A 17,106-nucleotide genomic window follows, 5' to 3' on the forward strand; every position below is an offset into this window, starting at 1 on the left:
AGTAGGAATTTATAACAAAGGAGCAGATTGAGTATGAGTGAATGGAAAATTACTTAAGAGGAAACACCAGGGGCAAGGGGAATTTTGGTTAAACTGACCTAACAAGAATTTTGTTGAAGACGGGCCAAGGTGATCACACATCAACTGTGGGATAATCAGACATCAACTGAGGGATGGTAGAGGATGAGGAACCCAGTTAGATATCAAATAGCAAGAGTGATCAGATAGTGAGGGTGAAGGTTCTTGCTAAACCGACTTGGCAGGGTTCGTTGCTAAAACTGGATTTTACAAGGAAGTACACGGAGGGCCTAGAAGGTTCAGGAGCCTGACTAAACTTCGACCAAGCAAAGAATCATTGTCATAGGATAAGAGAGGAAAAAGTAGTTTGACTATGTGACACAGGCTTACAATTGATTTAAAAGTTGTTTCTTCATAAGGCAAATCAAATATTTATCAAGCAAACTAAAAATCTGTTGGTTTACTGAATTTAGTCTTCTCTTTCCATGTGGCCAGATAGACATTGCCTCAACCTTACGTAGCAAGCAACTTTGTCATTTGCACCTTCTATACGTTGCTGCCCTGTTTTTCAGGCATTCTGACTTCACATGCTATTGATTTCAAATTCAATTCTTAAGAAAATGCACTCTACTATTAATAATAAATTAGATGAGAGTGGATAAAAAGTAATGATTTTGAGATTGTGTTTCTCCTGATTTGTTAAGCAGCCTTCACCCATACTTGTGTTTTCCACTTATGGGAGTAAGTAATAAAATGGGGTTGAATCAGATATGTTAAATAGGCATTCACTTACCTAGAACTCATTTTGAATAGTCTTAGCATCTATTCAGTAACTTTCTGTTAGGTTCCCTAATAAATAATATTAATAAATAAAATATCCTATTGAAGATAAGCCTAAACAAGAAAAAAAAGCAGAGAAAGAAGATAGGTAAGTCATTCACTTAGAATTTTTAGTACCCAAATTGGAAAAAGTCATGGAAAACACTGGGAACCTAGAATACTGTTGCTGCTGTCATGCTACTTCCTTACATTTGTAGTAAGTGCCTAAGAATGCAAGTTCTGTCCAACATTTGATCCTAAAATGTCTACTTTTTTACAATTAATACTTTCATATTTACAGGCTTTCTTTTTCCATCTTGAGAAATCTCGGGAGTAAGACATTTTCTGATGCTTATTAGTATATGTTAAAATTATGCTAATGAATATCAAATACTCTTACTAGTCAACTGCCTCTCTAGCCTATGTGGTCAGCTCTCTCTGTGTGTTGGAGCTAAAAGGTGCTAAGAAGCCATAGTTTAAATTCTGTATAATCCAGGAGAGCTAGTTCTTTCCTACTTTGGGTAATGCTGGTATACAACCCAAGGGCACATTTAAAAGCCTCTTAGAATTTAAAATTGTATTAATTGCTACAAGAATAATGACTGTGTATTATTCACTAGGGATACCTTCAGTGGCCAGATGGGTCCTGTCCAATTGCTGTCATCTTGTTTTTGCAAAGCTTTAAATTTATTTTTTAGATTTGGAAATGGCCCTTTAAAATTGTCTGGATAACCCTCTCAATTTTCAGATGAAGAAATTAAAATCTCAGAGAGATTATGAGTTACCTAAAATCACAGAACTAATTAGCAACAGAAGCAACACTAGAAACATTATTTCCCAGCTCCTGTTATTATGCAGAAGCCTATTACTTGTAATCTTTTAAAAATTAAGTAAAATATGATTAATTTAACCTAACCAACCAATTCATTCATTGGGCATAAGACTGTGGGCAGCTATAAAGAAAAATTTAGAGCAAGTCAAAACCAATTGCAGAACCATTTTTTAAAACTTTTGTAATGCAAATGTGAGTTAACTGTCCTATAATGACTCTCAAAGACCAAGACTCAAGCCAAAACCTTTGTTCTCCCAAAACAAAATTCCAGATTTCAATAAATTGAAATTTCTTGGTTAAAAAAGAGAGAATAATTTTTGCTTAACTCTCTAAATCTATTTTTGCTTTATAAAGCTACCTTCTTAAAGAGTGTTAGAACTAGTGAAGTATCTAGATAACTGTCCTTCAGCCTCATTTAAACAAACAAACAAAAAACAAGAGTTTGTGTTAACGTTGCATATTAAAAAATATTTCCCTCATCAAAATAATTAGACTATGTTCTCTAGTATTCTGTGAGCCAGCACAGTCCCAATGAACAGAAGTCTTTTAAAATGGAGCTGATTTCAAATGGGCCACTATACATATTTTTCAATGCTGGCCAGGCAAAAAGAAAGTACAGTTTTATATGTACTGTAAATCTAATCCATCAACTGCCCTTAACTCCATTCACTCAAATATCCTACATTTGATTTAGAGTTTTCCCCACTCACTCTCTTCTCAAATTTGGAGTTACAGATGGTAGGGAAGGCGGGTGGAAAATAAGTTTAGTCTTCAGTCATCATCTGTTCACACTAGTGTCCCCTGAAATGCACATCATCCCTTTTGGCCCACGGTTGCTATCATCTCACCATGTTGGCATCTACCTTGGCCCTCCTGCCAGAAGTACTTTGACCTATACTGGCATGTGCAGCTATTTGTTCATCTCAGGTCCAAGACCTCCTCAGGCCTCTCAGGGCCATCTTCTTCTGTTCTTGGCCACATATAAATAACATTATCTGCTCCCCACACCATACAGGGTACTTGGAGGACTCAGAAAAACATTCTTAATCCCACTGTCCTAGACATCTCAGGCAGAGACTTTTACTCTATATACTTTATATAGACTTCTCAGTGAGGACGTTGGTCTCCCTAGGTATCATCTTTGTGCCCAGATCCCCAAACTTGTCTGGAAGCATTAGTGTTTCTATCCACCCTAAGAAAGACTCAAGGTCAGGCCAGGCACGGTGGCTCGTGCCTGTAATTCCAGCACTTTGGGAAGCCGAGGCAGGCAGATCACCTGAGGTTGGGAGTTCGAGACCAGCCTGGCCAACAAGGTGAAACTCCGTCTCTACTAAAAATACAAAGATTAGCTGGGTGTGGTGGTGCATGCCTGTGATCCCAGCTACTTGGGAGGCTGAGGCAGGAGAATCACTTGAACCTGGGAGGTGGAGGTTGCCATGAGCTGAGATTGAGCCACTGCACTCCAGCCTGGGTGTCTCAAAAAAAAAAAAAAAAAAAAGAGAAAGAAAAAGACTCAAGGGCAGGATGAGGGGCAAGAGGCTCTTTTCAGAGACTGCTGTCAGTGTCTAACAGTCCTGCTTCTCTTTTGCTGCTTCTTTTCCCTTTCCCTGACTTGAGGATCCTTATCCCCTTTCATGGGAAAAACTCTCTGTTACATTATTATTATTATTATTATTATTTTAAATATGTTCTTTATAGCATAAATTTTATAATTTGAGTCCTTTATAACAAACGTTGGTTTTTAACTCAAAAATAGACTTTTAATATTGAAGAGTCAGGCTTTTGTGTTGAAAAAACATGATTTTGAAACTGAAAATATGTTTTTTTCCAACTGTTACCCCCACCATGAGTTTCGTCGGACTATTTTGAAATTCAAAAGCCAAGGAAAAGTCCATTTTGAAAAATCAAAAGTATAGAACATATATATCTCGTTGCATAAAAAGAAATACTGTAAAGGAAAAAACACACTGATTAACATAATTGCATATTATGATTCATATGCTATTTAATAAGTATTATTCAAGATGACCGAAATCACAACTTTTTTCCACTATTTAAAATAGTCTTTGTTTATTTTGTTTTTTTATTGGGTTAGGAAAAACATATTTTACTTATAGGGATCATATGCGCTAGAAATGTATATACTTTAATTAAACCCAGGTCACCAACTATCCCATTTTCTGGTTTTCTCATCTTCAGAAACATTTTGCATTAGTGACTTCTAAGACAAGTACAATAGTTTTCAAAGTTGGAAGTACAACCCATGATCCTTATATCTCCCCATTATCAAATCCTGCAAAAGTTGGATTTTTATCTCTTAGAGAAGATGCTCTTTTTCTCTGTGAAAACATACTATTTCTTCATAAAATCTTTAAGCTCGTTGTCAAAAAAAAGTAACATCTTTTGAAGTTGTTTCTCTGTTGTTATTGTTAAACTGAATCTTTAGCACAATTTGTCTTCAAAATTGAATGATTTAACATCCCACTTTAGTGGGATTATCCTGTTTGTGAGAACTGATGATGATTTCTGAGAAATGTGTCTGGTAATGACAACATGATTCTTTTTCTTATTTGTGAACCAAGTCACTCTTTTCCACATTTTCTTCTTTAAATACTTTTAGAATGTCATCAGAACAATGGCATGATTTGTAAGAGCAATGTTCCTAACTATCCTGGCAGACCCATTACTGCTGAATCAATTATGATTTAAAACATCTCACACATGGAAAAGCAAACAGTTCCGTGGGAAATAAATATCTTTTCCTTGAATCACAAGTATGCTCTTCTCTGTTCTTCCAGAGAAGCTCATTTTAGGCTATCAGTCCTTGCAAGGAGGAACTTTGCCTTTGTCTTCCAAGCACATGACAGAGTCCCTGATACATGATACTCAGTAAATGTTTACTGATAACGTTTACTGATACTAAATGTTTAAGTAAATATGTAGCATTTTCAAAAGGAGATCAAGGCCCTTCCTGAAAGTAGGGACATTGATTAAATAATGTATTCAGGTCCCTTTTAGAAGTACACTTTAAATTCTTAAATCATATAATTTAGAGCTACAAGGAAATTACTAGATGATCTTGTCAAAGGTTCTCATTTTCAGATGAAGAAGCTGACTCCCAGGAAAATTAAATGGCAATCTCAATGATATATGACTAGTTCGTGCTAGTTCTTGCTGCAGCATCCAGGTCTCAGTGTTCTTTTCTATGGCTTCAGTTTAAGTAAGTTTATTACAGTCAACTGACAACTGTGCTTTCCATTTTTAGGGTCATAAGGGGAAAAAAGGAGCTCCTGGTCCTTCTGGGAAAGCTGGGATTCCTGTAAGTAACAGGCCTCTTTCATCTTTCTTGCTTTTCTAAATAGAACTGGCAACTTTAGCAAGCAGAAAAGTTTGGGGCCAATTATGTCATCATGTTGGATAAATCAGATTGTCTTAAAAACAATTTAAACCCATGCTGGAACACAGAGGGAACAAATATGACCATTAACTCGAAACCAAGCTTGCTGTTTAAATATAAGTCCCTTCAGTTGAAGGATGCTATTTTCCTGTGTTATGAAGCCCTCCCGGTGGACTCATGCTTCTGACGGTGAACCACTGAAAAACAGAGAACTTAAAATCATAATGAAATGAATGGTGACGAAGACCAGAGATCTTCAAGCATAATTAAAATGGTATGAGGTAGATTTTAATTAGAGGACTCAGCCTCTCATTCTCTAGACAAATAAAAAGTCTTAGAAAAAAAAATAATCTTTTTATCACAGACAAAGATTAACTTTTACCTCACCATCAGTTTCCTCTCCTGGCCAGGCAGATAAGTGTTGACTGGCTCTTCAGCAAAGACTTCTACTGGTGTCCCCTAGCCAAGGATTAGATGCCTGCTTTGGGTGACCTGTATTGGCTTGAAAAAAAATAGAGGAAATGAATGTAAATTATAAGCACATTCAGATCAGAGATCCTTGAATATGAAATTCAGTTGCCCAAGGGTAGAAACAAAATGTTCAGACCTTGCTTCAGTCATACAATTATCTGATTCAAAGTGGCAACTAATTAGCCATAATTTATTTCTCGGGAAAATAACACAATATAAGGTTTGGCAGATGGGAAATGATAGCCTCTGTCCTAAGATGACAGGTGCATATAGCTGATCTTTTCTCCACAATTATATAAAATATTGGTTGACACAATAAGAAATACCAGAGAATTACACTAAGGCCCAAAAAGTTACACAGTAAATTGTTGATTAGCTTGGCATTTTTGTTTGGGGAACTTTTAAAGGCTTTTAAACTTTTAAAGTTATCTGTTGAATCCAAATATTAAATCATTAAGGAATCCAGGAAACAGGAAAATTTGTCCTAGAACAGAATATTAAAATGTAAACTTCTCCAACTCAATAAATAAAAAAGTATTTGTCATCTTAACATCTTTTCAGCATCTTTTCATCCAAATAATTTTTAATTATCAAGGGACTTCAAGGCCTACCTGGACCAAAAGGCATACAAGGATACCATGGAGCAGATGGCATTTTGGGAAACCCTGGAAAAGTTGGGCCACCAGGAAAACAGGGACTTCCTGTGAGTAGTATGGGTATCTCTTTGCTCATTATTTCTTATGCATGTGTCTCCTTGCTAGACCATAGATATTTTGGCTACCTATTTTAGCTTTGGCATTGGCTCAGATTAAGCCAATTCATTTCTCTAATAGCTATTATGCAGTTGTATTTAGGATTTCCAGGAACTGTCAACAGGTACATTCTCTTCAGTATTTTATATCTAATAACTCATAGTGTTAATAATTCATGCCATTTTAAAAATATAAAAGCTGTTAAAGAAGAATTATAAAGAAGCAAAACCTTAAGGACTACACAACCTGGCTGTACTTTGAGTTCATCAAATGTTTTAAGCCACCTTTGGAACATTTAGGTCTTGGCAGTAACTCAAGGTAGGTTCTGTGAAAAATCATTTTCCCTTTACTTTTATAGCCTCAGTATTTTACAAGAATTGTGTGAATATTTTCTCTGTGTTCATCTAATTCATTCATTGCAATAGGTCCATCAGCTGTCTGTCTTCTGATGTATAATTCTTCATGCTATATATTAACTGCATTTCAACTACCAGAAGAACTTTTGGTAGAATAGCAAACCCATGTCTAGAATATGTGTCTACCCCTGTGAGGACAGTCACAGCTAGCTCGAACTGATCCCCTAAGGAGCGTTGCTGTGTTGGGAGCTCAGTGTCAGCTTCTACTTTTAGCAAGTTTGGCAGTCACCAGGGGTGGTAGCCAAATCAGCCTTGGTGAAGAAAAGTCCACATTGTTGGATTTGTGCCAGTGGACTCATTGAGCAACCACCATGATTATTTTGGGAAAAAAAGTAATGCAATCGTGTAGATTCACTTTTATTTTTATGCAGATTTCTGTCTTATTTATTTGAAGTTAAAATTTAATTTGAAATTTAAAAATCATATTTTTGTCTTTGCTTAGCCATTTTCCCGCTTTCCTTCCCTAATGTCATCCTAATTGAGACATTTTTGCCCCAGGTTGTTTTTACTTTAAACATTAGAAGAATTAGAAAAATTAACCACATACTTTTAAGAATACAGTAAAACTTACTCTTTTAAATTTCTGCTATTTGGATATGGTTACCTATTGATTTGTTGTTCTTTTCTTAGGTAATAGGTCAATTCTATTGTTTATTGAAATCTAGTATGGTGCTATGCCTAAACTTAAATGCAAATTAATATTCTTTTTCACTACAATGAATTATCTCATTTGTTTAAAAAAAATGAAATGATGACTTAACCAGTAAAATTATTTCATTAATAAATATCTAGTCAGATTCTCTGAAAATATGAATACTGTTAAGAAACCTTAACATGGTTTCTATTTGTTTTGGAAGAAACAGGTTATGGCCTAGAAAACTTGAACAGTCAGGTTGAAGTTTTTAATTAAAATAAGTATTGTATAGACTTTTGCTAGTAGTATCAGTCTGGTTAAAAGAGATTCATTTGAAATCCCAGTCTTATAGGGAGCTCATATACTGGGTCTCCGTCTTCATGCTAATCTCCATACTCACCATGTGATAGTCTTATAATGAGACTGTGAAATGTTAAAACTACAATAGTAAAACCCTTTGAATTGGTTTGAGAGTCTGTATTTTTGTGGATTAAATTTTACTGGGAAATATTGTAGTGAATCTCTTCCTATTACTTTGAATAAGATTTTTGAGAATTCAAACAAGGAAAACCACATGTGAAAATATGTCCTATTTGTTGCTGCTATTCACAAGTATAATCATGGAGGTGGGGTGGATGGGCCCAGTAGTTTATAAGGCTAAACAGTGAGCTGTAAAAGTACTCGTAATAGCAAATAAATTTATTTGATAATAAATTGGTAGTAAGTAACTTATTAATTAATAGGACCAGGAAGTCATTTGTTCTCAGGCTAAAATACGACTAATCCAGATATTAGTTCCCTATGTGGATAATAGAAATCAGTATCCTACATATGGGTTTAAGAAAAATTTCAGATGTTCATCTTATGAGATACTCATCAGGACATTAGTGACACATCAAAGTCATTAATTACTTTTTACTCAGGTCATTTAATGGTTCATTATGACAAACAACTTCTTTCTAGCAACATGTAATACCTAGAGATCCCTCAGGAAGGAGAGAAAATTTCATGGAATGAAAACATTGATATGGATTATAAAATTATGGATGATTTTCTCTTGAGATCAGATATTATGGAAATCTGAATTGCTGCTTATACATTTTGTCTGTGCTTTCTGGATCTGCTAGGGCCCAGTTTCAATGTATGACGTTTTTATTTAGGAAAATTGCAATGTGGCACTGATTATCTGTTGCTTGTTTCTAGCAAGAAAATAGATGTTTTCTAACAACTCTACATTTTTCTTCAATATTGAGGTAATATTTAAAGGACAGCAATTTAATGGCTAAGAGAAAGCCAATACCAAAAATACTGAGTTAACACAAATAAAATGTTGATTCCATTCAATGCCACTCTAAAGCTTATTCCTAGAATCTGTCATGCTAGTTTTATCTGCTGTGTCGGCAAAGGCTCATGCCTGTAATCGAAACACTGGCTTTATCTAGAATACACAAGAATGAAGGGGTCTTAAGGCCAGATGATGAAGCTGTTTGCATTCTAGAACCCAATTAGGACTTTGGGATACCACCAAGTCTGACTGGTTTTAAAGAAAAATCTTCTCTGGCTAACCTAAGCAGAAAACAAATTATAAGATAGAGACTGGGTTGCTTACAGAATCAGCTAAAAAGCTTGAAATCCAGGGTCAGAAAACAGTCTGAAGTTAAGGATTTCTTGCAACAGAACACCCCAAGCAAGGAGTAGTCTAGTTAGGATGCCACCAATGACATTGGCACCAGTCAACTTGGCCACCATTGGACTCTCCGTGCCAATGCTACTGCGTTATGAATAATTTCTAAACTGTCATGCATCTTCATGCCACTTTTTCAAGATTCAAAGACCTGAATGAGATTGTCTAGTAATTTGACCTAAGTCACCTGCCAGAGTCCTGGATGCCAAAGGAGTCAAAAAAAAAAAAAAAAGTCTTTCAACTTTGGCTTCTTTTGTTTTATTTTTTTATTTTTTTTAAGGTTTTCCACTCTCTCTCTTTGTCTTTCACCTTAGGTACAGAGTTGTTGGGATAATCATATTAATGAATTTATGCATATTATCATCCTTCAGTTTTTTCATGGACCTACTCTTAGGCTGACTTCTTTTTATCCCCACTCTCATTCCCCTCTCCCTAAAATAGTCCATTATTTTATAATTTTTAAAGTGTATTTTTATCTTTATGTGTTCTTCCAAAAATATACTACTGGTTTTTATGCATATCTTTAATTATGGAAATGATATTAGGCCATTCTGCATCTTCTTTTTTTCACTTAGCACTGGGATTTAAAGATACATTCATATTGCTATAGGTATATCGGCTCTCTCTCTCTTCTGATGTATAATTCGTGCTGTGTATCAACTGCATTTCAACTGCAAGAAGAACTTTCGGTAGAATAGCAAATCTATGGCCGGGCGCGGTGGCTCAAGCCTGTAATCCCAGCACTTTGGGAGGCCAAGACGGGCGGATCACGAGGTCAAGAGATCGAGACCATCCTGGCTAACACGGTGAAACCCCGTCTCTACTAAAAAAATACAAAAAACTAGCCAGCCGAGGTGGCGGGCCCCTGTAGTCCCAGCTACTCAGGAGGCTGAGGCAGGAGAATGGCGTAAACCCGGGAGGCAGAGCTTGCAGTGAGCTGAGATCCGGCCACTACACTCCAGCCTAGGCGACAGAGCAAGGCTCCGTCTCAAAAAAAAAAAAAAAAAAAAAAAAAAAAAAAAAAGCAAATCTATGTCTGGAATATGTGTCTACCCCTGTGAGAACAATTGCAGCTATTATAGCTCCAACTCATCTCCCAGGGAGCATTGCCCTGTTGGGAGCTCAGTGTTGGCCTCTACTTTGGCAGGTTTGGCAGTCACCAGGGGTGGTAGCCAGATCAACCTTGGTGAAGAAAAGTCCACATTGTTGGATTTGTGCCAGTGGGCCCATTGAGCAACCACCATGATTAGTATGGAAAAATGTTGACTGATATCCAGTAAAGGTCCATCTTCTTTACCTGACTATTGAGAACCTACTCTATAGAGGATGCTCTCTGTTAAGTATCTACATGGAATATAATTAACTCTACATTGATTCCATTTTGAAAGGTTCATCTAAATTTATCTTCCTCGGACCTTCTTATCATTAGCCTTTCAAACCCATTATTTCCAAGTGCCTGACCAGCTGGCCAAACTCTTAGCCAGTGCTCTCTGAATTAGTGTAGATCCATATCTCAAGCCATCTCTCCTTCTAACTATATGTATTGCCTCAAGTTCTACCTACTGGAAAGAGTTCACCTTACTAACATCTTTCAAGCTCTAATGCAGCCTGAAGCTGTACACTTCGGGCTGATGTTGACAATCAATGCAGATCTATCCAAAAATCAGGCCTGAGGTTTTTCCTCCTTCATTAACTGGTAAAGGGAATTCTCTAGGAAAGTTGAAGGAGCAATGTCAAAGCAATGGGAACAGGTGTCATGGAAATCTGAATTGCCTGCTTACACATTTTTCTGTGCTTTCTAGACCTGCTAGGGCCCCGTTTCAATACATGCCATTTTGATTTAAGAGTAGTATGCTAGGGTATACATTCAATTTCACGGTTCAGTGGATTCAATTATTACCCAGTTCATAATGGGAAAAACAGAGAACAGAGAGCGTAGCCATTTGACATTCCAGGTTCAGTCATTCAGTTTCAATCAGAGCAAGCTCATAGCTATATTCCAAAGGGTAAATTGCATTTGACAGAGAGGGCATGGCCTGTCTCCAAAATCTTACGGATATAAGCAGGGTTTCTCTTATGGGAGATTACCAAAGGGCCCATATGGCATCTCTACCAGCTACAGAGCCTTCTGATATAATTAGAGTTTATCAGTCATGAGGTCCAAATATTAATAGCATTGTAACTTACATCCTGAATCTGCTGCAGAGCCTTTTCTGACTTCAGGGTTCACTCAAAACTGGCAACCTGGAAAAATACTTGAATAGACATTTCTCCAAAGAAGATTTACAAATGACCAGTAATCCCATGGAAAGATGTATAACATCACTACCATTAGGGAAATGTAAATCAAAAACAAAATGAGCTATCACATCACACATGTTAGGATGCTATTATAAAAGAAACATAAACAAACAAAAGCAGAAAATAAGTGTTTTCAAGATGGTGGAGAAATTAGAACACAAGCACATTGCTGTTGGGAATGTAAAATGACACAATACTGTATGAATGTATGTATGACACAAACCAGTATGGTAGTTCCTCAGAAAATTAAACACTGAATTACCATATAACCCAGCAAGTCCACTTCTGGGTATATATGCAAAAGAACTGAAAGCAGGAATGTAAAAGATTTTTTTAAATAAATTTTATTGTATAAATTTAAGATGTACAGTAAGAAGTTATGGGATACATATAGATAGTAAAAAGATTACTAGAGTGAAGCAAATTAACATATTCATCATTGAAGGTATTTTTACACCAATGTTCATAGCAGCATTATGCATAATAGTAGAAACAACCCAAATGTCTATCAGTGATTGAATGAATAAACAAAATGTGGCATACAATGGAATATTTTTCAGCCTTAAAAAGGAATGAAAGTCTGACACACTATAACATGGATGAGACTTGAAGGACATTATACTAAATGAAACAAACCAGACACAATAGGATGAATATTGTGATCTCATTTATATGAAAGACCTGTGATGCTGGCAAACCCCAAAACTGTGGCTCAGCCAGGGAGTGTTTTTTTCTTCCAGGAAGACAGGAAATAATTCAGGAGGGAGCTGACAGAGTAAAGTGAAGGCAAAGAGTGTTAGGTTGTTCTTGCACTGCTATAAAGAAATACCTGGGACTGGGTGATTTATAAAGGACAGAGGTTTAATTGGCTTACAGTTCTTCAGGCTTTACAAGAAGCATGGTGCTGGAATCTATTCAGCTTTTAAGGAGGCTAGAAGGTGAAGTGGGGACAGACACATCCCATGGCGAAAGCAGTAACAAGCAAGAGAGAGAAAGAGTGAGAGTAGAGGGAGTGTTGCCATGTACTTTTAAATAACTACATCTTGTGAGAACTCACTATCATAAAGACAGCACCAAGCCATGAGGGATTCACCCCCATGATCCAAACAACTCCCCAAGCCCCCATCGCCTGCATTGGGGATTACAATTCAAGGATTTGGGCAGGGCCAAATATCCAAACTATATCACAAAGCAAGTTTATCAGAGCAACAGAGTATAGGAAAATGGCTGCTCCATAGATAGAGCAAGGCCACCCCATAGGCAGAGTAGTCCTAATAGATTGCTGGCTAGCTGTATTTATAGCTACTACTTAATTATATGCTAAATAAGGGGCAGGTTATTTGTGAATTTTCTAGAAAAGGGATGGGGCATTCCCAGAACCAAGGAAGGGTTCCCCTCCCCTCTTAAACCATATAGGGTAACTTCCAAGCATTGCCATGACATTTTTAAACAGTCATGGTGCTAGTGGGAGTGTCTTTTAGCATGCTAATATGTTGTACTTAGTGTATAATGAGCACTGACAGCAACTAGAGGTCACTTTTTTCACTATTTTGGTTTTAGCTGCATTTGGTTAGTTTCTCTACTACACCCTATTTTAACCAGATCCTGTTTTGATCAGCAGAGTCATAGCCAGTGCTTGGAAAACAAGTGCTGCTGACCTCCTACGTCACCTAGAATAATCAAATTCAGAGAGACAGAAAGAAGAATGGGGCTGCCAGGGTTTGGTAGAAGGGGGTAATGGAGAGTTATTGTTCAATGGGTACAGAGTTTCAGCTAAAGAAGATAAAAGTTCTGTAGATAAATGGTAATGACAGTTGTACAATAATGTAAATGTACTAATGCCACTGAAATGCATACTTAAAAATGGTTAAAATTATTTTATTTATATATGTGTGTGTGTGTATGTGTGTGTGTATATATATAGATATATAGCCATCTCCACAATTAAAAAAAAAAAAAAAAAACAGCAACCTTACAAGTTACTAAGAAAATGGATTGGAGCAGAACACCCAAATCGGATATAAGTTGACTCCAAAGTCCACAGAGGCTCACCAGAACTGTACCCCTTTTATTGTGATGGTCAGTCAGTGCAAAGTACAACAATTTATCTCTACTTTGGCAGAGGTATCCTGATGTGCCCCCAAACCATTATTCCTGGAACTTCACCCATGAAACTGCCTTTACAAAATTATGACAGTCAGAGAAATCTGACATAATTGACTCCATCTTGCTTCTGACCTCCAAGCTGTCCTTGATCATTCCTGGGCAAAGACCAAGCTAACTTTGGGAATAATTTAGTTTATAGTTTAACTTGAAAGCAAGAATGACAATAGTCCCACCTTACAATTAACCCCTTCCTTGCTCGGGGAATGAAAACTGCCTTGTAAGACTAATTAAAGCCCACAAGAATAGGGTTATGGGAGAGACCTGAACTCTACTAAGATGTAGGTTTAGTTTTCCTAATTCCTTGCTGCTCAGGAGTCATGTGGCCAGAGATTACAAGATAGGTGTAGTTTCTATAATCCCTACTGCTCAGGAGTTATATGGCCAGAGGTCACAAGATTTGTGACTTCCCCAATTGCTTCTATAGATAATATCACTATTGTAGAACATAATATTGGATTTTTTGAGCTATCTTTCTGACTGACTCCACCAGACTCATGAATCATGACTCAGCTGATCCTGTGGCCCCATCCAGAGGGAGACTCAGCACACAAGGACAGTTTTCCACGCCCCTGTGATTTCATCCCCAGCCAATCAGCAGCACTCATTTCCTAGCTGCCTGCCCACCAAATTGTCCGTAAAAACCCTAGCCTTTAAGCCTTCAGGGAGACTGATTTGAATGATAACTCCAATTCTCCCATGTGGGCCAGCCTTGCATCAATTAAACTCTACTGCAATGCTGCAGTCTCAGTGAATTTATTTTTGTCTGTGCAACAGGCAGGAAGAACCCATCAGGTGATTACACACATTTATCAAGCCCCTGAACTTTTAAATTCTATCCTCTGGTACACCTTTAGGGTGCTTGTTCATTTCTACTCTCCAAGTCTAGTTTAATGGATCTGAATGATATTTTTTGAGATATCCAGACTATAAAGGTATCTGCTCAGTCTGTTTTATGATAGAGAAGCAAATTGAGTTGGCGTAGCACTGAGGTAAGACAGGGAAGGGATACTGCTTTTCCTGCCACATGAAGGCAAGAAAACTGCTTCTGATTATCTTTACTGATAAGAATGTGAATAGGAAATATTTTTGCTAGGTCAGTAGCTGCTGTTGCCAGTGGCTATATGGTTTAGTAAAGATACCATATCAGAACCTGCAGCTGTAATTGGCATCATCCCCCAACCCATTAACTTTGTAATACACTACCAGTTTCTTCAGGTTTATCTGTTGTTTGCTCTAGCCAAACACATGAGTAAAATGGATATGGAATATAGTAGGAATCACTACCCCTGTATCTTTCAGGCCTTTATGGCAATAATATGTACAATTTTCCACAGGGATGGGAGTAATATGTACAGTTTTTCACAAGGTTGTGTTATTACATTAGATTTATTATTGGTGAGGAGGGGACAGGAAGGGATAGTTGTAGGAACATTCATTTGTGTCTTCCCATCTTACCATAGTAGTAGCCTTTATAGTTAGGAAGTTTAACTATGCTCTGAGATTGCAGGGGAGAAAAAAAAACTGAGCTCACAGTCTTTACTGGGCCCACTTGGAAAAGGAATTGGATCAAAACTCCATTTATCACTTGGTCCTCGTAAGCTTCCACTCTGACCACAGTGTTTATTTCCAGGGATTATCATCAGGTTATAGCTCGTATCTTAACAGCTCTAGAAAGACTTGGAATTTGTCTTTTCCCAGTGTTCACTCACCTAGTAAATGACCATAGGTCTCTCTCAAGAATACTTAGGGGAGGAGTCGTAGTATACACCACTGACCACATTGCAGTGTTTTTTTCTTAAAGAGAACCTACCTCCTTCTCAATCAAGGGATTCTGATCTAGGAACTGGCTTGAGTCTGAGAACTGAGTGAGAGTACATGAATCCCAGGCACAAGGGCTTAAGTAAGATTCATATCTATAAGACCTACAATTTTTCCACCTGTGTGTTAATATATTCTAGTATGCTGTGATATATTCAGTTCTTATGGCTCCTATGTTCAATTAACCATCACCACAGATCTGTGCAAGTCAAAACAGTCTGATTCCACTCCATCCTTGTAACTTATTGTGGTAATTGCTCCTACATTTTCTCTCATAGCAAAGCACTGTGACCTGGATTCTACCACTCAGGGATTCCAGTGTTCCCATTTATATCAGAGAACCTAATTCCAATGATATTTCTTAACTCTGTGGTAAAGAATGTTCTTTGAGCCCTTCCAGGGGCTGTGGTTAGAGGGTAGCTGATTCAATTGCAATAATAGAGTCATCTCCACATTTTCATCTTCCTGGGCCTTTGAACCCCTTTCTATTATGAGGGAAGTTGTAGCATTTCAGCCTCATTGAGTATAGGCCACAATTGAGTCCAGTCTTCAAATTGCCAATCTATTGGACTATTAATGGTGTTCCCAGGCACTTGAGTAGGGACTCTCTCCACAAGCCGGGAAGGTTGAATGGGATTAGAGGTTCAGAGTTCTTAGTCTTGCCCGTGTCTGTTCAAATGTCCCCATTTCTTATCCTGGGGTTCTTCTCTTTCTCCACCAGTGCTCTTATCTTAGCATAGAATCTGGCTAGTTGAAGATGTATTAATATGCAAATTCTGCAAGCCTTACAGTGGGTTGGGTCCTCAGTCATATCTGCCTTGTGACTACAGGGGACTTCATTCCTGTTAGTACCCCTTTGGTAAGGCACTGGTCGACAGCTAGAGTAAAGGAGCCTGCTGGGTCGTAGAGCAGGGTGGAGATTGGATCTCAAAAGGCAAACAGATAAAATCCGGTCAACTTGTTTAAAAGTTCTCATTTATGCATGAGTCAATATCAGCAGTCCATTCCAGTATTAGCACACCACATTTGGTGAACAAATCAGCCTGTTTTTGTACGGCCCATGAGCTAAAAATGGTTTTTACATTTTTTCAGTGGTAGAAAATAGAAATAAGAAAAATGTTTTGTGAAAAACACATGAAATTTGAATTTTGGTATTCATAGATTAATGTATTGGAACACAGCCACAGTAATTTATTTACATATGGCTGCTTTTGCACTACAAGAGCAGAATTGAACAGTTCACATAGAGACCATATGGCCTGCAAAGTCTAACAGAGTTACTGTCTGGACCTTTTACAGAAAACATTGGCTGACCTCTGATCTATTTGTGTCATCACACTATTCTTATTACTATGACTCTGTAGTATGTTCTTGTATGTAGTTGGCAAGTCTCCCTTATTTAAATTCTTTTCTTAAGGTTGATTGGCTAGTTACAGACTTTTATTCCTCCACACAATTTGAGATTCAGTTTGTTGAGTTTCTCTAAAAATAAAGCAAAAGCTTGAATTGTTATTAGATTAGTCTTGAATTTATAGATTTATTTGGAGAAAATTTGTATCTTATCATTTTAGTTATCTAAGATAAAAGCAGGAAATATACATTTCTATCATTTTCTAATAGAATTTCTTCATAATAGTAATGGCAAAATTCACACAATGCTTAGAACATGCCCAGGTACCATAAGTGTTTTAATGTATTAACAAATTTAATCCTTACAACCCCATGAGGTAGGCATAATTATATTTCTCATTTTGTAGATGCAGAAATTGAGGCACTGAGAAATTAAGTAATTTCTACA

At 37.2% G+C, this 17,106-nt stretch overlaps 1 protein-coding gene across 5 annotated transcripts in view; it reads left to right on the top strand.

Annotated features, from left to right (window-relative positions):
• COL24A1 (collagen type XXIV alpha 1 chain) overlaps nucleotides 1-17,106 on the top strand; it is a 398,071-nt gene that overhangs the window by 313,298 nt on the left and 67,667 nt on the right. For all 5 annotated transcript variants that reach the window (XM_077987934.1, XM_001109249.5, XM_015144267.3 and 2 more), the window contains 2 exons: nucleotides 4,935-4,988; nucleotides 6,133-6,240. In XM_077987934.1, coding sequence (XP_077844060.1) covers nucleotides 4,935-4,988; nucleotides 6,133-6,240 — 162 coding nt within the window. The remainder of the gene's footprint in view (nucleotides 1-4,934; nucleotides 4,989-6,132; nucleotides 6,241-17,106) is intronic.

The sequence above is a fragment of the Macaca mulatta genome, chromosome 1, assembly GCF_049350105.2.
Source record: "Macaca mulatta isolate MMU2019108-1 chromosome 1, T2T-MMU8v2.0, whole genome shotgun sequence".
Classification (NCBI taxonomy): Eukaryota; Metazoa; Chordata; class Mammalia; order Primates; family Cercopithecidae; genus Macaca; species Macaca mulatta.